The following is a 25,583-nucleotide window of genomic DNA, read 5'->3' as shown; positions in this document are numbered from 1 at the left end:
CTCTGGAAAGAATATAGCATTTCTCCAAATGCAAGTAAACTCTGTTGTAGATTATCATATCAGTAAAACCCTATGTCTGATAAATCTAGGAAACTTTATTCACATAGTCATGTTTACTTTTCAATTTGTTGACAGCACAATAAACAAGATCAAGTATGTGAAAAGGGTTTCAGACGAATTCATACATTATGTACATATAATCATGAAATAAATCATGTGAACCATGCAACATTAAATGTTATTTCTGATCTATATTTATAAGTAAATTTAATTATATTGAAATGAGTTTTATTTAGGGCATAAAACCCAACAAATTATTCCTAAACAAGTTGATTGTATCATGAATTTTAATTACTTTTGTCATTCTATAAAAAGTTAAAAGTTTTAATTGTATTTTTAGACATCCTTATAACAACACAAAATTGGTAAGGTATTACATTTTATTCTTTTTATTTGCGTCTAAAAGTGATAAGAAAGATAGATACATCTTTCCTATAATATAGTTTCAGTTAAATAATGTTTATCTTATGTTATCATACACATATTTTTAAATTGAGATTAACTTACTATATGAGTATGAATATATTAAGATTAGCTTATTATTTATTATTAATAATAATGTGCATATCATAGATTTATATATGCATGGTATACTTATCAAGTCGTTCAAATAATAATTCAAAATTAGTTACCAAATTCTAAAATGAAAAATTCACTGAAACTTAAATAAAACTAATATTTATGTGACTCGACACTACCATATTCAATTTATCAACGAAAAAATGAACAACTTAATTATATGCAGACTCAACTAGAATGAAAAGTGTAAAATATAAAAATTACAATATTGTCTCTGTCGAAGCAAAGGAAGATTAAAATCTACCCATAAGTATCATTACTTTTCTTATCTATAATTTTTAGACGTATGTTATCTTCAATTATCAACAATTTAGAGATTGATTTTTAATTTTCTTTTTTATCTTACGCACAACAATTAAGTTGTGTTTCCTTAAGTATTTGAACATCAATTTTTAATTTATTTTTGGATTAACTTAAGAACATATTTAAATTATCAAGCTTTCTTAAACACTAATATATTGCATCTTGTATTTTTTTTAATTGTTAAAATTATAAATTATATTATTTAGATATACATAATAATAATCTCACCTAATAACTAATAATATTTTTTTTTTAATTTTTAATTGTATCACTTTTAAATAAAGTAAAAAATACTTAGCATAAATTTTAGTATACGTGCCTCGCACGTAACTTCTTGCTAGTATCTATTCTATATAAAATGTGGTCATGTAATAGAATTCTTGGTTTATAAGAAATTATTGGGTGATTTTATTTTTTTTAAATAAAAATAAATAAATTATTAGATGCTGCCACGTAAAGGGTCAGCATCCATGTAGTTAGTTAAACCTAAATATAATTGTTAGAATATTAGCTGTATATTAGGTGTAAAAGAATTAGGGTAACTTGTATTTAGTAGTTTCCTATTTTGTTGGTAGTTTCCTATTTCCTAGTCTCCTAGCTTTGTATATAAATATGTACTATTCTATGAAATATACACACAATTCGAATCACTATTTTCTACATGGTATCAGAGCATTGTGATTCAAAATTCGAAATTCGAAATTAGGGTTCTGAAAAAAAAAAAAAAATAAAATAAATAAAAATTAGGGTTTGAGTTTAGGGTTGTTTTTTTCGAAAATCCTATTTGGAGTGAACATTGTTTCTCACCGCCCACATAGGAGGACTGCCCAGCCGCCGATCTACGAACCCCCGAAGTCCGGTCGCCGATTTCCTCGCGCGTGGGGCTCACGCGCCGCCTGAAGCTTCTGCGCGTGGGGCTCACGCGCCGGCGCGTGGAGGCGCGTGTGACGGCGCCTTCGACGGCGTTCTGTTGCCGATTCTTCACTGGGTTCTTCTAAGCCCACTCGCATCTGTTCTAGGTTGTAATTCGGTATTTGTTTGTCTTCTTCGTGTTTGGGTGTTCATTCTTTGGTGTTCTTTTGTTCTTTTTCTCTGTCTTTGTGTTTGCTTTTGAGATTATGGCAGAGATAAGATCAGATTCAAAATCAGTTGTTGTTTCTGATGTTGTTCCCGTAATGTCTAAAATCACGGATCATAAGTTGATTGGTTCGAATTATTTGGAATGGAGTAAGACGATTCGACTGTATTTGAGGAGTATTGACAAAGATGATCACTTGATTGACGATCCTCCTGAAGAAACAAACGATTCAAGGAAAATATGGCTCCGTGAGGATGCTCGCTTGTTCCTTCAAATTCGAAATTCTATCGATATTGAGGTAATTAGTTTGATTAATCATTGTGAATTGGTTAAAGAACTAATGGGTTACTTGGAGTTTTTGTATTCTGGCAAAGACAACATATCTCGCATATATGATGTTTGCAAAGCTTTTTATCGCGCGGAGAAACAAGATAAGTCTCTTATGAATTATTTTATGGCTTTCAAGAAAACATATGAAGAACTTAATGTGCTATTACCGTTTAGTCCTGATGTAAAAGTTCAACAGCGCCAACGAGAACAGATGGCTATTATGAGTTTTCTTGCAGGACTCTCATCTGAATTTGACTCTGCAAAGTCACAAGTTCTCTCTGGTTCTGATGTCTCCTCTTTACAAGATGTGTTTACTCGTGTTCTTCGCACAGAGACTACCTCTTCAACTCCTCTGAATAGCGCCTTGGTGAGTCGTAATAATTCTGCACCGGAAAGAAACTCTACTCCAAGTGGATTTAAAGGAGGTAATTCACAAGGACCTGATAACCGCACACCAAATTCTGGGAGCATCATGTGCAATTATTGTAAGAAACCAGGCCACACCAAGTTTGAGTGTAGGAAGTTACAATTTAAGAATCGACAACAACACTCTGCCAATATTGCAAGCACTAGTGATGCATCTGACAAATCGGTCCTTATTTCTGCTGATGACTTTGCCAAGTTCTCAAGGTATCAGGAAACACTTAAGTCTTCATCTTCTTCTGTCACTGCGATTGCTGATTCAGGTAACTCTAATGCCTGCCTTCTTTCCAAATCCTCAAAATGGGTCATTGATTCTGGTGCCACAGATCATATGACAGGTAATTCCCGTCTCTTTTCCACTTTTCGCCTCACAAGCCCCACTTCGTTGTCACCTTAGCCGATGGGTCAACAGCTTCTGTTCTTGGATCGGGCACTATTGTTCCTACACCTATGGTATCTTTATCATCGCCTTACATTTACCGATTTGTCCTTTAATTTGCTTTCTGTTAGTCAACTCACTCGTAATCTAAATTGTTGCATCTCATTCTTTCCTGATCATTGTTTGTTTCAGGATCTTATGACGAAGAAGATTATTGGTAAAGGACATGAATCTGGTGGCTTGTATGTTCTTGACCCACTTCCGCCAACCGCTATTGCTTGTTCGAGTGTTGCTTCCGCTTTTGAGGCTCATTGTCGTTTAGGTCATCCATCCCTTCCTTTGCTCAAGAAACTGTGTCCCCAATATAGTAGTTTATCTTCGTTAGAATGTGAGTCATGTAAACATCATCGTGTTAGTTTGAGTCCACGTGTCAATAAACGTGCTAGTGTTCCTTTTGAGTTAGTTCATTCTGATGTTTGGGGTCCTTCTCCTATTTTGTCTCAACTTGGATTCGGTATTTTGTTACTTTTGTGGATGATCATTCTCGTTTAACTTGGTTATATTTAATGAAGAATCGTTCGAGTTGTTTTCTATATTCTCGTGCTTTTGTGCTGAGATTCAAACTCAATTTAATGTATCTATTCGTACTTTGAGAAGTGATAATGCCAAAGAGTACATGTCTGCTCAATTTCAATCTTATATGACCTCTAATGGCATGCTTCATGAAACTTCTTGTGTTGATACGGCACCTCAGAATGGTGTTGCAGAACGTAAAAACAGACATCTTCTTGAAACTGCACGTGCTCTCTTGTTTCAAATGAAAGTCCCTAAACCTTTTTGGGCCGATGCAGTTTCCACGGCATGCTTTCTTATTAATCGCATGCCCTCTTCTGTTCTTAATGGTGAAATTCCATTTAAAATTCTTTTTCCTAATAAGTCATTATTTCCAGTTGCTCCGCGAGTATTTGGTAGTGTTTGTTTTGCTCGCGATGTCCGTCCATCTGTCACCAAATTAGACCCTAAGGCACTAAAGTGTGTCTTTCTTGGTTATTCTCGTCTTCAGAAAGGGTATAGGTGTTATTGTCCTGATCTCAACAAATATCTTGTGTCTATTGATGTTACTTTTGTAGAAAATACACCTTATTTTTCATCTTCCACTACTTCTACTAGTCAGGGGGAGGATGATGATTTGTTGGTTTATTCTGTCACATCCTATGCGCCTGCTCCATGTTCTGGCGGGTCTCTTGTTCCTTCACCTGCCTCGGTCGTCACCCCCACAATGTCTACACCTCCACCACCTCCACCACCTCTACCACCTCCACCACTCCCTCGGCCTCCTATAGTGTACACCAGGCGCCCCCTCCTCCACCTCCTGTTTCATGTCCTGCACCGCATCTTCGTCATCGTATCCGGACATCTCAGATGATCTTCCCATTGCACTACGTAAAGGTAAACGTCAATGTACTTTTCCTATTACTTCTTTTGTGTCTTATAATCATCTCTCCTCTTCTTCTTGTTCTTTTATTGCTTCTCTTGATTCTATCACTATTCCTAAAACTGTTCGAGAAGCGATGTCTCATCCTGGTTGGCTTGCTGCAATGATAGAAGAGATGAATGCTTTGGTTGCGAATGGTACTTGGGTCTTGGTTGATTTACCTTCCGGAAAACAGGCCATCGGGTGTAAATGGGTGTTCACGGTTAAATTCAATCCAGACGGCACAGTTGCTCGCTTAAAGGCCCGTCTTGTTGCCAAGGGTTATGCTCAAACCTATGGAGTGGACTATTGTGATACTTTTTCTCCGGTTGCTAAACTCACATCTGTTCGACTGTTCATTTCCATGGCAGCTACTCATCATTGGCCTTTGCATCAGCTTGATATTAAAAATGCTTTTCTTCATGGAGATCTTGAGGAAGAAGTATATATGGAGCAACCTCCTGGGTTTGTTGCTCAGGGGGAGTTAGGGCGAGTTTGTCATCTTCGCAAATCTTTATATGGATTGAAACAAAGCCCTCGTGCTTGGTTTGGTAAATTTAGTCAGGCTGTTGAGAAGTTTGGTTTGTTGAAAAGTAAGTCAGATCATTCTGTGTTTTATAAAAGATCAACTGTTGGTATCATTTTGTTAGTGGTGTATGTTGATGACATCGTTATTACTGGAAATGATACTGAAGGCATCTCATCCCTTAAGTCTTTCATTCACACCCAGTTTAACACGAAAGATTTAGGGGAACTCAAGTATTTCTTGGGGATTGAAGTTACTCGGAGTAAACAAGGTATTTTTCTGTCTCAAAAGAAAGTATGTACTTGATTTGCTAACTGAGACAGGGAAATTGGGATCAAAACCTTGCAATGCTCCAATGAATCCAGCTGTGCATCTTACACGTGATGGGAAACCATTTGAAGATCCTGAGAAATATCGCAGGTTAGTTGGAAAGTTGAATTATTTAACTGTGACTCGTCCAGATATTGCATTTCCAGTTAGTGTTATCAGTCAGTTCATGTCTTCCCCAACAATTCATCATTGGGCAGCATTAGAACAAATTTTATGTTACTTAAAAGGAGCACCAGGACGAGGTATAGTTTACAAGGATCATGGACATACCCAGATTGAGTGTTTTTCTGATGCAGATTGGGCAGGCTCCAAGGTAGATAGACGATCCACTTCAGGATATTGTGTATTTGTTGGGGGCAATCTGGTCTCTTGGAAGAGTAAGAAACAAAATGTTGTATCTAGATCCAGTGCTGAATCAGAATATAGAGCTATGGCCCAGTCTGTGTGTGAGGTAATATGGATTTATCAGCTTTTGACTGAATTCGGGTTTAAGACTTCTATTCCAGCAAAATTATGGTGTGATAATCAAGCTGCTCTTCATATTGCCTCGAATCCCGTATTCCACGAGCGAACTAAGCACATTGAGATCGATTGTCATTTTGTTCGTGAGAAAATTCAACAAGGTCTGATCTCCACAGGATATGTGAAAACCGGAGAACAACTAGGAGATATTTTTACAAAAGCTTTGAATGGGGTGCGGATAGACTATCTTTGTAACAAGCTGGGCATGATTAACATCTATGCTCCAGCTTGAGGGGGAGTGTTAGAATATTAGCTGTATATTAGGTGTAAAAGAATTAGGGTAACTTGTATTTAGTAGTTTCCTATTTTGTTGGTAGTTTCCTATTTCCTAGTCTCCTAGCTTTGTATATAAATATGTACTATTCTATGAAATATACACACAATTCGAATCACTATTTTCTACAATAATTAATCCACCTAAAGTGTTGCAATTAATAATAAATTTGTTCATATTATTTATTTTTTTATTAAAAATTATTTTCAAATTTTGATATTTAGAATTAGTTAAATTTTAAATATTATTTTAAATTAAATCTAAATATTTTGATAGTTTAACCAGATGAGTATTTTCATTAATTGCGAATGTAAATTTAGGTCAAATAATAAATTTTTTTTTAATTACTATTACAAGGTATAATAGTATTTTGTTTTTATTTAAATCACGATTATGCTTCAAAATTTTAATGATTATCACTACATTGAATATTATTAATTTTAAAATTATAAAATTAAAAAAAAACTAAAAACTGAAATAAAATTAACATACGTGACTTGGCACGTAACATTTATCTAGTATATATATATAAATGTTATGTCGACCATTTATTATATATTAATTAATACAACAATACCATATAGTAAATTACTAAATTATATCTTTGCTGCCTATTATAGATACTAGCAAAAAGCTACGTGCGAGGCACGTATACTAAATTTTATGCTAGTTTTTTTCTATGTTAGTTGAAAGTTATACAATTAAAAATTAAAGAAAAATATTATTAGTTATTAGGTGAGATTATTATTATGTGTATCTAAATATTATAGTTTATAATGTTGTCAATTAAAAGTGAATACCGAATGCAATTTATTAGTGTTTAAGAAAACTTGATGATTTAAATATGTTCTTAAGTTAATTTAAAAATAAATTAAAAAATTGATGTTCCAATACTTAAAGAAACATTACTTAAATGGGTGTAAGATAAAAAGAAAATTAAAAATCAACCTCTAAATTATTGATAATTGAAGATAGAATTTGTCTAAAAATTGTAGATAAGAAAACTAATGATAGTCATTGGTGGATTTCAATCTTCATTTGCTTCGATAGAGACAATAGTGCAATTTTTGTATTTTGCACTTTTTATTCTAGCCGGGTCCGCATTTATCTGGATTGTCTATTTTTTCGTTAATAAATTGAATATGATAGTGTCGACAAAGCGGTGGTGTTCCTGCAAACCGTGATGTATTTTCATTTAAAATGATTAGACATGGTGTGCATAACTTATTTAATTAAAAAAAATAAACTTATGAAAGGCATGTAAAACTATTTTATTCTTTTAAAATTACACCTCTGCAGTATATTTCATTAGTTGGGCAGCAGTACACGAAAATATTTTTTCCACAATATCTGCGAACATGACAGCATATAGCTAGGCTCTTTGTATTGTCATCAAGTTCAACATATGTTATAGCATGCACTGTAAAATGCATAATAAGATTGTTAGTATCTTTTTTTATTTTAACTTAATTTCAATAACATCATATGTTTTTTGTAATATACCGTGGTGTAGGAAATCTTTCCTGACCGCATGTTTGCTTGTCACATATAATTTTTTCACTGCGATTGTATAAATCTATTTTTTTTATGACATACGTCACATGACATGTAATAAAAACTCTGGATAGTATCAGTTATTTTTATTGCCGCCTCAATCCAAAAATATTTTTTCTACATCCAAATCAAATGGTGTTAATAGTAGTAAGATATTGAAACAAAAATTTTATAAAGTAAATATTGTAGTAGTCTTTACCTCATTCAGTTGCAGATTTTTCGTCAACTCTGAAAGTTGGATGTTAGTCACTATTTAATTGTGCTTCTAATTTATGAGCACGTGATCAAAAACAGTGCTGTAATGTACTCTCTGATTTGTTTTTTTTGTTTTTTGTTTTTTTTTTGCATCTAATGCCTCAGGTTTAATTATGATAAGTTTTGGTGGGTTTTAGTAAATATTTTTCTTTTTCTGGTTTGCATTAATAGCTAGAACATGGAGAAATTAATAAGATTGACATTCCTTTTTGTCGCAGCATGTACAAAGCAACATAATTATAATAATGCTTTAAGTTGCTTTTATTTTTATTTAACAGAAGACGAAATTATAAATTTTATGGCTTCTTAATTATACTGTATGTGCTAAAATATAACTTTTCTTTTAATGAGTGTTTTTATAGGAAAATGGTAATTCTAGAAGAGAAGAAGAGAAAAATCGTAGATGTACAACAGCAAAAACCCAATCGTTTTTTTTTTTATTATTTAATGAGATTTATTTTATTATATATAAATAAAAAGTGATTCATGAATTTCTCATAAATTATTTTATTTTTAATAAAAAATTATTTAATTTTTAATATAAATAAAAAGTCACCCCAAACGAATTTCTCATAAATATAGAATAGACATATAACTAGATATTCGTTTACGCACACAAACGTGGCCGGATAAGCATTGTTATAAGCTTGTCACGCATAATTATATACTAGGTAGGAGTTACGTGCCGAGGCACGTAAAGATTAGTTTTAGGTAAAGTTTAGTTATTTTTTTTTATTTCTTCTTATTTAGATTGTATGTAAAGGTATGATCATACGAATAATTTATTTTATCAAATTAATATTTGTGCTATTATAATTGGTTGTTAAAATATAATTAGGTATATATAAATCATAATAAAATAATACTGATTATTTACTTTTAGAAAATTGGGTATATGAAATACTTGCATACACTACTCCATGTAAATCCATAAATAACAAGTCAAGAGAAAGAAAAACAAGCTCAAAGAAGAAGAAAAGTCTCAACACTAAATAAAATAAAATTACTGTAAAAAAAAAAAAAAAAGGTAACTTCTTCCTAATCTTCCATTGGTTCAACTACTTGAATGGTGAACTGATTGTACTTTGAAGTCATTGTTCGGTTTGCATCAAGAAAGAAATTCTCCTTGTACTTGATCTTGTACGCGAGAAGAAGGCATATAGTCTCTATACTCTGCTTACCACGGTCCACATAGTCTCCTAGTAACAGATAGTTTGCTTCAGGTGGAAATCCACCATACTCAAACAATCTTAACAAATCTGAAAACTGACCATGAACATCTCCTGCAAACGAATGCTTAAAGATATCATTAAAACAACACATTAACCAATATAATAATCTAGCTCAAATGTAAGTTCTCGTAGAAACAAATTGGCACCCATAAGTAAAAAAAAACAATTAACATTTTCATTCTTTTTTGAGATCATGAACACAAGATTTTCAGCTGCATTTAGTATACTCTGTAAATGAATAGGAAAAATGATTCAATTAACACAGATTTACCAAGAGTAATATTGACATACCAAATAATAACACTCAAATCAGGAAAAAGACCCAAAGCACCCAAATTTACAAGATTGCTTATGTATGTTAACTTTGAAATACTTTTTAAACATTGTTATACAGAACCCAAATTAAATTATTGTGAGTTTCAAAAAAATAACACTCAAATCAGAAAAAAGGCCCAAAGCACTTGGCTCATAAGATTAAACATGCTTAAAAGAGTGAAATTGACTTACAAAAATGATATGAATGAGTTAAACTCCTTGCAATGCTTGATTATCTTTAGTATAGCCTGTTCAACAAAATAAAAAAATAAATTAAAAAGTCTATAGCACACAAATTGAAAAATAGTACTGAATTAGATTCAACCATAAACTGTAACGCCCCGATATTTTGCCTTATTTTACAAAAATACTATTTTCATGCATAATTTGAAAAGATAAAAAAAATAATTTAAATACAACAGTGGATTTTAAAAAAAATCAAAATGCAACAGAGAAGGATCCTTCATTTGTAAAACAAGATACAGTAAGTAAATAATTTTAAATAATGCATTTCCACTGTGTTAGATTTATCAACTGCTTAAAATAAAACTAAGGCACCACCGGCGTTCTAGATCGTTTGTCCGCCCGTAGCCGCTCACAGTATACGTACCAGAACTGACCCTGCTCACTATACATACTTCCCTGTCTAATACCTGTAGGGGGAAAGTAAGGGGGGTGAGCTAAAAGCTCAGTAAGGAAATGCTTATCAAACAATACCATATAATATCACACATACCATTAATGTATTTATTAAGTTTTAGCAATATCATACATGCTCTTTTATAACTATAACCAAATAACTGTACATATGGAAACCTTTATCATACAAGTCTATACTATTTGTTCACACCGTACACATATACAGAGATCATAACTCCAATATCATACTCATAACATAATCATATCAATACTATAGATAATAATAACATTATCACAACATTGGCATATCATAGCCATTACTTACATAACCCGGGCCTAGCCTGACCCTACAATATCCTGGGCCTAATCTGCCCATATAATAACATGGGCCTATGCAGCCCTACCATTGTTATAGGATAGGGTATCTCTATATTCAACAGTAACATCACTGTATCATACCCACCATAACAATCTCATACACGACTCAGTAAAATGTAGGGTAGGGTATCTCTACATTCAACGGCCTTATCCCGTATCATACCCCACCATGGTCCCTCACTTTACCTGAGACGTTAGCATACAACATATAACATACAACATAAACCATACACCATACAACATACAATACACAACATACAACATACAACATATACAAGTCATACAACCATAATCTATGTATCAATTCACAAACTCATATTGTGTCCATACCACACATTCTCAGTACCATATACATATTCATAAAAACAAATCATAAGTCATATTTCAATACATAAAGAATTTAAATTTATGTAGATAAACACATACAAAACTATCTAATTTCCTTACCTCAAATCCCGCTGCTTAAACTTGTTATCTCGTCACTACTACCTATAATAACACATGGGTCAAGGCCCTAACATTAAAATTCACACTCTTACAGTACAGCAGAAAGAATACTATTTTTGACCAATAACTACACGAATTCAGTAAAAGTTTCCTTCATAAAAATTATAGGAAATTCAATTATCTTTCCAACGATATATAGATCATTAAAAATGGATTAAAACTGAGGGAGCTATGATAGTTTTACTGAAACTATTTCTGAGAAGGAATATGGAGTAACGAATCACAGGAGACATCGGAAATACAAAGTTTTGATACTGAAATATTCCAAATCAGAGAATACTCTCTTCATAAAAGTTTTAGAAAATCAAATTCCCTTTCTAATGACACTAAAATCTTTAAAATCGGAGTTATAACGTAAGAGATATAGATATTATACCGAAACAGTTTTCTAGAAATCCTAAAACAAATGGATTTCGAACTACAGCAATAAAACAATAATTTTGACTTAGAATAATCAATAATTAGTGAATGGTTTCTTCATAAAACATTTGGAAAATTGAATTATCTCTTCAACAGTACCAAGATCGCTAGAATCGGATCATTATTCAGAGAGATATTCGGATTTTACTGAAACAACTTATATAGAAAATATGAAAAACGATTTACAACAAACAGCATAAAAATACTAATTTTTGACATAGATAAATTTCAATTCTGTAAAATCTTTCTTCATAAGAATTATAGGAAATTTAATAAGCTTTCTATAGACACCAAGATTGCGAGAATCAGATGAGTATTTAAAGAGATATGACAGTTTTACTGAGACATGTTTCATTCTGAAAAATAAGAAAAGGAGACCTACGAAAATTCTGCTATTGTGATCAATAAATAAGTAAATGTAGAGTTTCTTACCTCAAATACATCAAGCTACTTGGATCGATAGACATAAGATGATGGTGATCAAAGATGAGAGTGAAGAGTGGTATAGATTTGGCTAAGGATGTAATGGAAAGATGACTTGAAAATTTTTAGGGTTAGTCTTGCTCAGATAGGTGGGAAGAATAGAACGATATAATTTTAGGGTTAATGAAACCTATACTATTCTGACTCTTATTAGCTTTAGTTTTATGAATAATAATAATATTAACATAATAACAATAATAATATGATAAATTATTAAATAAACAAATATCTAACTTTTAAATTTAAATTGTAAGCTCTCAATCTCGTAACTTTAGGGCTTAGTTTTGACCTAGAAAAATTACGAATTCTGATATAGTTATTTCTACAAAATTTATAGATCTTTAAATTATCTTTCCAACGCCACTGAAATCACCTCAATCCGAGCTCTAGAACTCCAGATATGATCATTTTAGTAAAACAGTTTTTAATCCTGCGAATTTATCCAAACCTACGAATTTTTAACATTAATTAATTAAACTCACTAAATATATTATAAAACCCTAATGGACCTTCATATTGGGCTTTAATTAAACGATTACTTACTCTGTAAAAATACCATAATATTTTACTTTCGTAGTTAATACAACTTTAACTCTCTCTAGAAAATTGGTACAACTACTCTAAGCAATAATATCAACTCACTAACAACACAAAGAAACAAGATAATTATCCTCGCTCAATTAATATCCAAAAAAAAAATAAAAAATTAAATACTATTTTAATCTGGATATTACATTCTACCCTCCTTAAAAGAAATTTCGTCCTCGAAATTTAACTTACCAACACTCGGGGTGTTGAGTCGTCATGTCTTTCACCACTTACTGCATTACCTCATTATCTACCATAGATATATGGACCCAATAAACATGCATTTAACCTATGTCTTATCGGTCAATCCATAACACATAAATTATACACAACTTAATTAAGTATTATTATTTCTCTATACATTACTTTAAATACCAAAATATACTCCATCATAATAACTTACATATACATGCTTTGAATACATAAGTTTTGCAATCACATGCTCGTAATATATGAAAAGTTTTTCTTTCTCTTATGACCTTCCTTACATGCCATTAAGAGTGAAATTATTTATTCTTCTATGAGCATCCTTACATGCCATTAAGAGTGAAATTATTTATTCTTCTATGAGCATCCTTACATGCCATTTAGAGTCACAAACATTTATTCTCTAAATGAACATCCTTACATGTCACTTGAGAACACATTAAACAATACAAAATAACAAACACAAAGAGTAGGGTAAAAGATCTTATGCAAACTTCTCTTTAATTATTCCCATTCTCTCGTTGAATGTTATTACAGACTAAAATCTTACTCTCTCTCTGTCTTTTTTTTTTTTCCACTGTAAAGCTACGGTGTCATTCTTGCAGTTTCATAGTTGTTACTCATCGATAGATACTTTTTCCATGGCACTTGGAAATAAACATGGAATCTCTTTAAAAGGTCTTCTATGTATAAATATTTAACTATCTATCCGACCACCTTTTTGTCTAACGTTCACTTCTTAATTTCCTTTATCCATGCATTCGTTGCACTTGTCATGACTTTCCATTTTCCAAGATAATCGTCTTTGGATCCTTTTGTTGTCTGATTTTTGTATCACTCTATTGTATTTTCTTTGCTAATCTCTCTTATGGTGCTTGGTCCTCCATTACCCCCTTCAATCAAGTTGACTTGATTATGAGATTAGCTAGTTTTCTATACTAACTTTTATCTACTTTGGTATTACATCGATATAGTGATGAAGTTTAAATCTGTAATGCCGATAGATTCTGATAGTTATGTTCAATGATTGCTTCTTCTAATATACCAGCCATCTGAGGTATCACATAACTTCATACTTATCATAGCATTGATTATTCCAGCCATATTCATATCCTATATATATTGTAGCCTTCTTTAATTCACAAAAAAAAAAAAAAAATCTCAACTTCTTAATTGTACCTCTAAATCTTCCAAATCTCTTAAACATACATTCCAATACTGATTATTTACTTAAGATTATAACATATATGTATTAAAACATAGAAAGCACACTAATAACCCCTTTAAAATAAGTTCAATCCTACCATAGCTTATCGTAGCCCAACTATTTATTATTTGTTGACTTTTAACAATAAGTCAACCATACCAATCTCATAATGTATTGATCATCCAAGTTATCAGGGTAAGGATACTATATATATAATTTGCAAACTATGCCGAACAGACCTTACTCTGTCCATCACTATTATACCTCCTATACCCCTACTTGTATTTGATTTATTACTGGAGACTCACTATTTATAATTCCTTAGTCAGGAATTTTTTATTCTTACTTCCCATACTACCTTTAAGCACAAGTCAATAATTTGTTCAAGCGTCTCATTTTACATCCAAATGCCACCAAATTATCAATACCTATCTTGTTTTTTTTTCTTCTTCTAACTTTGCACTTTCAATTGGACAAGACTTAGTAGTGTGCAATAAGTTAGTTATTGTCAGCTTGAGAGAGTCCTTCCAAAGATCTCTATTGCTGGCTTTTTAGATTGAGAAAAATATCTAATATTTTTTTTTTTTTTTTGCTCTTAACAATTTTAGCTTTTGACAAATCCATAGTCATTTTCTTCTCGGGCACTATAGGGCCTAGAAACACCATCTCTTTTCGGCGATGGCTGGACTTTGTGAGTTTTCCTCTTAGTTTCTCATTAGATGACACTCCAACATACTTATACTATTGCCCATAATATAAGTCGTAATTGGATTGTAGTATCATTTGCTTACGTTGTGCCTTGAATTCCTTTATGTTGCATGAGTGTATTTTCTAATCCCAACACTTATCAAAAACTTGTATAGTCCTTGACATGCCATGACATTTTTCAATATATGTTACTTTGGTCCTAATTGTGTCTCACTTTTCTCCTGTCTCTAAGTGAGGCTTTCCTAACATTTTCTCATTGAGCTATACTCCACACCATTGTTGTTGCATCAGTGAGTATTTGGAATCTAGGGATGTCACCCTTGAATGCTAATTCCTCCTCTTTCTCAAGTTTTGAATTTGCGATCTACTCTCTATAGTTGTTTGTTGTACACCCGCCACAAAGCTGCATCCACAATCTCTTAGTTGTGTAGTTGTGATCAATTCCGAGTAGTCACCCTCTTAGTTGTCTCTCATTCATGTTGTACCCAAATTGTTAGCCGTGCTCGGACCTTTTTGTCTTTCTCCTTTGAAAATGTCTCTGTCGAAGCCATACACATTTTTCTCTATTATCTCCTCCACCAAGTAGATGACCTTGAGTTTAAAGTTTACAACTTTCCTTCGGTAATCTAATATTTGTTGATGCTCTGCTTATCTCTTAGTGTTTAAGATACCTTCATAAGTTATTACCTCTAGTAATTTTATCATGTCTCTTTCTAACTTCTCATTTTGGATTCTATTCAGCACACTACACTCCTTTTTATATGATGGCATCGTCCTCTCCTGACTCATTTCTATAACATACTTATCTCCAATGTCTTTGCATACAGTACTCATACTTCTTACCATCTAACTTAAGAGTGTGTAACTTATAGAATATCCAACAAGATAGTACCTTCTCCTTAAAGATCTATTATTTCATCCTTCTTAATAAGTAGGTTTCGTAAATTATACTGTCCCAGTCTGGTATAACGTCTACTATTCTAAGTCATCCCTACTTCCTATATGTTGGGCTTCCATTCATGGCTAGGTGTAGAGACCGCTTCTTCAACCATTCATAGATAGGTGAAAATATATGCGTCGGTACTTAGTTGGCTATTGGTACATTTCATTATGTGCTTCAAGTTCCACTACTAGTGTTGGTGATATTTTGCTGAGCCTGTGAAAACTCTTCAACAAATTGTCTTAGTCATGCTCGTAGTCCTTCCAATACCTCTATTAGATCGTTAGCCTTAACTATTATTGGGTTTTCTAGAACATCAACCATCTGTGGGTCAGCGGAACACACATCCTTAGCCCCCACCTCTATTGGTCGTTCTTTTCACATTGATTCTAACTGATCTTCTAGTTTCATGTGTGAGCTCTTACAAGAAAGGTTAATTTAATAGAAACAAAAGAGTTCAATTATAGGGAGAGAAGATTCCATGAATATATCTAAACTTAATGTTGTCAAGCTTAACTAGTAATATTCTATTTATCAAACAAAATCTTATGAATTCCTAATATAATTTATTCTAAATTTTCAAGAAAGGAACACTGTCCTTCCTAGTTTCAATTCAAGACAATAAAGAAAAATAAAACCTATTCATATTCTTCATAAAAAGTGTAATCAATCATAACAGGTAATATACTCTTAATTTCTCTAAGCACCCACTACGGATGAGGCACTAATTCTAGGAAACATATTTTAACAAAAATCTATGTATCACATATAAAACTATTAATGGCAATACCAAGAAAATTAAAACTAACACTTACATAATAGTGAGAGGGATCTTTTTCAGTCTTCTGTATGTATACCGTGAGTATCCTTCGGGCTAACGGACGATCGGCTCTGATACCAACTGTAACGCCCCGATATTTTGCCTTATTTTACAAAAATACTATTTTCATGCATAATTTGAAAAGATAAAAAAAAATAATTTAAATACAACAGTGGATTTTAAAAAAAAATCAAAATGCAACAGAGAAGGATCCTTCATTTGTAAAACAAGATACAGTAAGTAAATAATTTTAAATAATGCATTTCCACTGTGTTAGATTTATCAACTGCTTAAAATAAAACTAAGGCACCACTGGCGTTCTAGATCGTTTGTCCGCCCGTAGCCGCTCACGATAATACGTACTCGTAACCGACCTCGCTCACTATACATACTTCCCTGTCTAATACCTGTAGGGGGAAAGTAAGGGGGGTGAGCTAAAAGCTCAGTAAGGAAATGCTTATCAAACAATACCATATAATATCACACATACCATTAATGTATTTATTAAGTTTTAGCAATATCATACATGCTCTTTTATAACTATAACCAAATAACTGTACATATGGAAACCTTTATCATACAAGTCTATACTATTTGTTCACACCGTACACATATACAGAGATCATAACTCCAATATCATACTCATAACATAATCATATCAATACTATAGATAATAATAACATTATCACAACATTGGCATATCATAGCCATTACTTACATAACCCGGGCCTAGCCTGACCCTACAATATCCTGGGCCTAATCTGCCCATATAATAACATGGGCCTATGCAGCCCTACCATTGTTATAGGATAGGGTATCTCTATATTCAACAAGAACATCACCGTATCATACCCACCATAACAATCGCATACACGACTCAAGAAATGTAGGGTAGGGTATCTCTACATTCAACGGCCTTATCCCGTATCATACCCCACCATGGTCCCTCACTTTACCTGAGACGTTAGCATACAACATATAACATACAACATAAACCATACACCATACAACATACAATACACAACATACAACATACAACATATACAAGTCATACAACCATAATCTATGTATCAATTCACAAACTCATATTGTGTCCATACCACACATTCTCAGTACCATATACATATTCATAAAAACAAATCATAAGTCATATTTCAATACATAAAGAATTTAAATTTATGTAGATAAACACATACAAAACTATCTAATTTCCTTACCTCAAATCCCGCTGCTTAAACTTGTTATCTCGTCACTACTACCTATAATAACACATGGGTCAAGGCCCTAACATTAAAATTCACACTCTTACAGTACAGCAGAAAGAATACTATTTTTGACCAATAACTACACGAATTCAGTAAAAGTTTCCTTCATAAAAATTATAGGAAATTCAATTATCTTTCCAACGATATATAGATCATTAAAAATGGATTAAAACTGAGGGAGCTATGATAGTTTTACTGAAACTATTTCTGAGAAGGAATATGGAGTAACGAATCACAGGAGACATCGGAAATACAAAGTTTTGATACTGAAATATTCCAAATCAGAGAATACTCTCTTCATAAAAGTTTTAGAAAATCAAATTCCCTTTCTAATGACACTAAAATCTTTAAAATCGGAGTTATAACGTAAGAGATATAGATATTATACCGAAACAGTTTTCTAGAAATCCTGAAACAAATGGATTTCGAACTACAGCAATAAAACAATAATTTTGACTTAGAATAATCAATAATTAGTGAATGGTTTCTTCATAAAACATTTGGAAAATTGAATTATCTCTTCAACAGTACCAAGATCGCTAGAATCGGATCATTATTCAGAGAGATATTCGGATTTTACTGAAACAACTTATATAGAAAATATGAAAAACGATTTACAACAAACAGCATAAAAATACTAATTTTTGACATAGATAAATTTCAATTCTGTAAAATCTTTCTTCATAAGAATTATAGGAAATTTAATAAGCTTTCTATAGACACCAAGATTGCGAGAATCAGATGAGTATTTAAAGAGATATGACAGTTTTACTGAGACATGTTTCATTCTGAAAAATAAGAAAAGGAGACCTACGAAAATTCTCCTATTGTGATCAATAAATAAGTAAATGTAGAGTTTCTTACCTCAAATACATCAAGCTACTTGGATCGATAGACATAAGATGATGGTGATCAAAGATGAGAGTGAAGAGTGGTATAGATTTGGCTAAGGATGTAATGGAAAGATGACTTGAAAATTTTTAGGGTTAGTCTTGCTCAGATAGGTGGGAAGAATAGAACGATATAATTTTAGGGTTAATGAAACCTATACTATTCTGACTCTTATTAGCTTTAGTTTTATGAATAATAATAATATTAACATAATAACAATAATAATATGATAAATTATTAAATAAACAAATATCTAACTTTTAAATTTAAATTGTAAGCTCTCAATCTCGTAACTTTAGGGCTTAGTTTTGACCTAGAAAAATTACGAATTCTGATATAGTTATTTCTACAAAATTTATAGATCTTTAAATTATCTTTCCAACGCCACTGAAATCACCTCAATCCGAGCTCTAGAACTCCAGATATGATCATTTTAGTAAAACAGTTTTTAATCCTGCGAATTTATCCAAACCTACGAATTTTTAACATTAATTAATTAAACTCACTAAATATATTATAAAACCCTAATGGACCTTCATATTGGGCTTTAATTAAACGATTACTTACTCTGTAAAAATACCATAATATTTTACTTTCGTAGTTAATACAACTTTAACTCTCTCTAGAAAATTGGTACAACTACTCTAAGCAATAATATCAACTCACTAACAACACAAAGAAACAAGATAATTATCCTCGCTCAATTAATATCCAAAAAAAAAAATAAAAAATTAAATACTATTTTAATCTGGATATTACATCCCTGCATGGCTTTTCTAGAAATTCTCTTTATAGTGTTCTGAGATTGCCCTTCTGCTTCCATAGCTCACAAGAATCAAAATCAATCATTTATATATATATTTTACCATTCAAAAATAATAACAATATATTTTACCTTCGTGAAGAACATTGCTAGATTATAATAGTATACATGCTTCCATAAACATTTGCACACAAATTGAAAAATAGTACTGAATTAGATTCAACCATAAACATTTGCACTTGCAGATCAGTAATGAACACCATACAATTCTAAGTGCACTTACTACATTCCAAAGACAGATATATAAACATATCAAAATCATAAGTTAAAAATTTTGATTGAAAAAAAACACAGTGAGTGAGAAATATTACCAATCCTTCAATCTGTAAAACTCTGAGAGGAGAAACCAATATAATAATCTAGCTCAAATGTAAGTTCTCCTAGAAACAAATTGGCACCCATAAGTAAAAAAAAACAATTAACATTTTCATAAAATGTGTATCAAGATAAAATGAAACACAACATAAAATGAAGAGATAGATTAAGAACAAGTATCAAGATTACACTAATGCTAATTTCATTTAGATCTCAGAGTGGAGATGAAGACTCACCAGTGTTTCCATATTTCTGATGTAAGTCCTGCCAAAGATAGAAAAAATGAGTTTAATGAGATAACATAAAAAAACAATTAACATTTTCATAAGTAAAAAAAAACAATTAACATTTTCATAAAATGAAGAGATAGATTAAGAACAAGTATCAAGATTACACTAATGCTAATTTCATTTAGATCTCAGAGTGGAGATGAAGACTCACCAGTGTTTCCATATTTCCGATGTAAGTCCCGCCAAAGATAGAAAAAATGAGTTTAATGAGATAACATATCATTGCGTGTATTATGTGCTTTATAAAGAATCAAGAGGCTTAAATTAGATAATAGACATGGCGGAATAGGTGGCAAGTGCGGCTTACCATTGCCGAGTTGAAATCAATCGGGTAACCTTTACCGGCCTTACGAGAGAAGAGGAAGTTTCCGTGTTTGACATCCCCGTGGATTACACCGCCAACCCTTAAAAATAGAGCGTTAGAACTTTTTGTTTTGTAAGAATACTCTGATCCTCATGGATTATAAACAGCTACAGACTGATTAACAAAAGATTGTATAAGTGCTTAAAATTCAACAAAAGGTTTTCCGTAGTCTCCATATATATGTAGAAGGTAGTTTACTTGAAATTCAACAGCCATGTCCAACCATTCTATCTGACTTGGCACCTGGCCTGAGAGTGATTAGATAGTATTAATTCGTGTTAAGAGAGTTGCAACTAAAAGGGGATTTGGCGCCTTCTTGGCTAAACCGTTAGTGTTAGATTCATGAGTAAGTAGAAATAATTTATAACGATCTCATGTTTTGATTTATTAATTTTGTTTTTCTAATGGACTTTTTCCTTTGTTACAAATATGTATATATATATATTTTTATTTTCTTTTTTGGTATACATATCTTCTTAGTGGAAATTGGCTAGAAAGTGCTGTTTGTATGTATCGAATTCCCATAATCTATATGCATTACTTATCTTTCAAAGTAGCATGAAAACTCAAAAATCATTAAATCAAAAGTGAAAGTAATTTTTACTTACTGGACAAACTGGACCCTGAGAAGAGATAACAGATTGCATCTCTGAAGGTTCTGATAAATAGCCCAATCGAATATATGGAAGCAAATCCAGTATAGCTTCCCTTTCCTTACCAAAGATACACCGAAAAAGCATATATTAGAGCGAAGTAAAAGAAACCTAACAGCTAAGTTTCTGGAAAACAAATTAAATGTGCATACATGAAAAACTTGCACAGATAATTTTCCATTCCTCTGAGCAACCATTCTTTTATCTTGATACTGGGGATCCTCCGTATTCAAAGCCGCCTAGAAAAAAATCAGTAAGAATAAGACTTACACCTAAATAGGGAATCGTGTACAAGAGACGTACTTGCTTATTATACCTCAATCACCAACCGGTCATAAGGATTATCTTCATCGACAAATCCATAGTTTATAAGCAATTTTGAGTTAGGCTGTGGCCCACACCTGCATTAATATACAAATTTCACATAAGCTAACATGTACTATTTTTGTTTTAGATATATTTACTGGAATAAGAGCAGATAACCCTCACACACAAACCATTCAGCATGCCTCAAGTGGTAAATGCATAGCAATGAGAAAGTAACAAATTGCACTATCAAGGATAATAAATAAATGGCCAACTTGTAATCTGTTTGCCAGCTACATGATTACATATAATATATATAAAGAAAAATATCATACCAAATAGCAATAGATTCTCCAGCCTTATATGGGCGATCAACCACCAGTTGAACTGCACCATCAACAGCTGTTAACATTGCTTTGCAATTGCTGCTGTAAGCTAATAACGGGGGTCCGAGAGGGACCAAAGCAAACCTACGAGCCAAGCTGACTTGACTTGAACCTTCATATTTAATGACAAAGCTTTTACCCTGTGTATTACACAAAATCATAGGCTAGTCAGTATTACACAAATCGCTCCAGCATCCTAAGCTCATTGTCAACATGATGCTTATGAGCATTAACATGAGGACCTGTAATAAAAATAAAACAAAAAGGAAAAGATGATATCAAGAAGTGCCTCAAAATGAAACCAATATAATACAAAAGATGATATCACAAAGTGTTCGATAAAATGTGTGATAGACAAGTAAGTAAGTAAGTAGAAACACAACATAAATACAAAAGCTTTCACTTCAGAAACTCACTCACGTCAAGAAAAGCTTATTATTAGGAGCTCCATATCCATGAATGGGTAAAGTGTAGCATAAAGTAGCATCCTTTGAATTGTAATTGCCATTGCGACGATTCAAGATAATAGCCTCCTCCTCGGAATCTTCGTTCTCCAAATGATATGGTATCATGTTAAATCCCTGCATGGCTTTTCTAGAAATTCTCTTTATAGTGTTCTGAGATTGCCCTTCTGCTTCCATAGCTCACAAGAATCAAAATCAATCATTTATATATATATTTTACCATTCAAAAATAATAACAATATATTTTACCTTCGTGAAGAACATTGCTAGATTATAATAGTATACATGCTTCCATAAACATACAATAGCCATATTACTGAAGCTGACAAACGCTTATTTCACTCTTCAACACCTGAAAGCAAATTGAATAGGCAATATGAGAGAGAGAGAGAGAGAGAGAGAGAGAGAGAGAGAGAGGTAGAAGAATTACCTCAGGCCTATCATGTTCAACATGCTCTAAGACAAAGCAGTCAGAATCTCCATTCTTGACTGAACCTTCATATTTAATGACAAAGCTTTTACCCGAAATCAAACCCCCAAACAACCGAAAAGAAACCTCCAAACAACCCGAAAAGAAATTAAAACCCTAAAACCCTAACTTTCACCCGAAAAGAAACCCCCAAACAACCGGTACTGAAGATCGATGAAGAAAAAGATCGGATTCCCAAATCAAACTCTCCGATAAAAACAAAACCCAAAGAGAAAGAATCTGCGAAAGAAGAGGAGGAACAAGGTGAATGGGTTTATGAGGAGGAGGCTGTGGCGGCCATTTCTGGGTCGCGAAAGAGAGGGATTGAGAAGGTTTAGCTTGTGTTTGTTGGGGTTTGGGGGTTTGTAGAGAGACAGAAGACTCTCTCGTGTAATGAAATGGAAGCCCTAATTTGAAGAATGCTATCCCCAAATCCAATTCAGGGATGAATCGTGTGGCTCGCACGTGCGGTAGGGACTATACCATTAATTGTGAGTGAGAAAAGTAGACGATTTTTTTGGGATTAAATTTAACAGAATATTCTTTTATTTGTAAAGAATATTCTGTTAAACCAAGAATTGCCGTTACATAGGCACTTTTAATATATAAAGATAAAGATACAAATATAAAGGGAATAATGAATGGATTTTCAGTTAAAAAAAAAAGAATAATGAATGGAGTCCCTCTAGATCCAGAACCGAACAATGGAGTTCCAAAACGTCCAAATTAAGTGATGATGGTTCGAAACTAGTTAAATATATTCTAGGAAAACTTACAAAAAAATATTGAAATTTAGAGTAATTTTTACAAAAATACTCACACAAAAATTTTGTTAAAAGTACTGTATTTTTATAAAATATCAGTAGAGCACAAAACAGAATGACTAAAAATAACAGTGGAACAACTAAAAAATAACAGTAGAACAACAGTAAAAACTTAACACAATATACAGTATAAAACTTACACAGTATTTTTAAAAAATTCCGCCCTACAATATAAAAGTAAAAAAATTAAAAATTTGAGTATGTAGTGTTATTATCCCTATATTCTATTTAATAATTCATATATGTATACGTATATATTTGGAGATTTCGGTGAGGAGTAGGTAGTAGTAGTGTTATGGTAAGCTTAGTTTGGTATGTATGGATGAGTAGAGAGAGGAATAAACATAGGAACGGGTTATGGTGGTAGAGGCGTGCGTGGATGTGGCTGAGCTGAATTGAGTCTTAAACCCAACCCACACACAGACCCACATTTGGATTGGAGCCTACAAAACAAATGTACTGCACTGGGCTGGGCTGGGCTGGGTTGTGGGCCTTTCTTCACTTGGGAGGGACCCCCACATACACACCACACGTGTTTACTCTCTCCGCCCACCTACCATCCTCAAACAAACTCTCTTTGATCTCATCATCACACATCCATCTCCACTAAAATTTATTCTTTTTTTTTTTTTTGCCTTCAACACTGACATTAATTCAACTGTAAATATTTGTAGAATTTACATAAAATATAAATAAATTTTAAGTGTTTATTTTTGAGGAATTACTTCATATGCTGTTTTTTTAATTTTTTTTTTTAATTTACGGTATGAGTTTCTAAAGTGGTTGCAGTGCTAGTTGCAATAAGGGTTTCTATACGATTTTTTTATTGCAATTTAGGTTGCAGCGCTAGTTGCAATAGGGGTTTCTATGTAGAATTTCGTAAAAATACAAAAAAATACTGTCTTGAAGTGTAAAAATAAAAAAACCCCTTTATTTTTTTTATGGAATAATTTTTATGCATTTGTGTTATGGGTTTTTGGCAACTCGACCTAGATCATATTCGAGGCATGTCTTCGACAGCTTTGGAGAGAATTCTGAACTGGGATTTCTTCTCTCTGTCGAAGACAACAATGGACTCACTTCTAACCAATTCTCCCATGAAAACAACTTGCTGATTTGGGACCACGAAGAAATTCTCAGTAATGGCGTAATTGTGGATCATGGTCGGAACCGGTAAAGAGATTTCCACGTCAGGAGATTTTTTCCCCATTGGGTGAGAATTTAAGGTATTTAAGGTGAGGTTTCTGAACGACATCGTAACTAAGAACGAAAATGTTAGGTCTTTTATTGGCAATTTAGTTGTCAAAATATTTTTTAATTAATGTACATTTCTATTGAGCATTTAAATTTTTTTTATTACATTGATTTTGTGCCTCTAGTTACTCTTTTCCTCTAAGAAAAGATTTATTCTCAGCTGGTCTCTTTTAGTTTAGGAAATTTCTTTTAAGAGAAGGAATTATCTTATAGAAAGTTGTCTAACTTTGGGAAACTTCACTTTCCTTTTTTTTTTTTTTTTTTGGCCTTTATTAGAACAAATCAAATACACTTTATTTGGCAAGTTTGAAATCCAAATTCGCGATCTTGATTCAATTTGGAAAGTTTCCTTTCTAGTCCTAATCGGTTGCTGCAAACCCTATTCTGATGCTGCAAATCAAGAATTTTTTTAAGAAAGTTTTGTACAGTTCGAAAATCGTTTTTGTGGTTGTCTATAGGGTTGCTATATTCTATAAATAGGACCTGGAGAGCAGCCGGATGATTTTATCTCTTCTAATCTCATATTTTCATATCTTTTTTTGTGAGAAGAGTGTTTTATTTATAAAAACCTAGAGTCAACTAGGATTTGGTTTTCTTATTATGATCTCATACTATTCGTAGAATAGGTTGAAGAGAAGCTTCGAACAAGTGTGGGTCATCGGGAGAAGACTTTTCCAAGTCTCATTTCGGGAGGAAGTGAGCATATATCTTCGGGAGAAGATTTGTTCAAGCCTTACTTCAGGAGGAA

At 32.5% G+C, this 25,583-nt stretch overlaps 2 protein-coding genes and 1 long non-coding RNA gene across 3 annotated transcripts; 1 reads left to right on the top strand and 2 right to left on the bottom strand.

Moving 5' to 3' along the window:
- Positions 1-1,437: 1,437 nt before the first annotated feature.
- On the top strand, positions 1,438-3,561 carry LOC133030847 (uncharacterized). The gene is made up of 2 exons (XM_061103770.1): positions 1,438-3,111; positions 3,345-3,561. Exons 1-2 carry the CDS (start codon positions 2,061-2,063, stop codon positions 3,371-3,373), a joined length of 1,080 nt encoding a protein of 359 aa, XP_060959753.1. The 5' UTR covers positions 1,438-2,060; the 3' UTR covers positions 3,374-3,561.
- A 5,524-nt stretch (positions 3,562-9,085) lies between these two features.
- LOC133030839 (uncharacterized) lies at positions 9,086-20,090 on the bottom strand. The gene is made up of 3 exons (XR_009684373.1): positions 20,062-20,090; positions 9,827-9,882; positions 9,086-9,370 (listed from the first exon to the last, which is right to left on the bottom strand). It is a non-coding gene; the product is annotated as an uncharacterized LOC133030839 (long non-coding RNA).
- A 1,848-nt stretch (positions 20,091-21,938) lies between these two features.
- On the bottom strand, positions 21,939-22,530 carry LOC133030911 (calmodulin-lysine N-methyltransferase-like). Its single transcript, XM_061103947.1, has 2 exons — positions 22,245-22,530; positions 21,939-22,066 (listed from the first exon to the last, which is right to left on the bottom strand). Exons 1-2 carry the CDS (start codon positions 22,463-22,465, stop codon positions 22,054-22,056), a joined length of 234 nt encoding a protein of 77 aa, XP_060959930.1. The 5' UTR covers positions 22,466-22,530; the 3' UTR covers positions 21,939-22,053.
- Between the last annotated feature and the right edge of the window lie 3,053 nt (positions 22,531-25,583).

This window comes from Cannabis sativa, chromosome 9 (genome assembly GCF_029168945.1).
Source record: "Cannabis sativa cultivar Pink pepper isolate KNU-18-1 chromosome 9, ASM2916894v1, whole genome shotgun sequence".
NCBI lineage: Eukaryota > Viridiplantae > Streptophyta > Magnoliopsida > Rosales > Cannabaceae > Cannabis > Cannabis sativa.
Note: the sequence above shows the minus strand (reverse complement) of the source record. Positions and strands in the feature narration are given on the sequence as shown.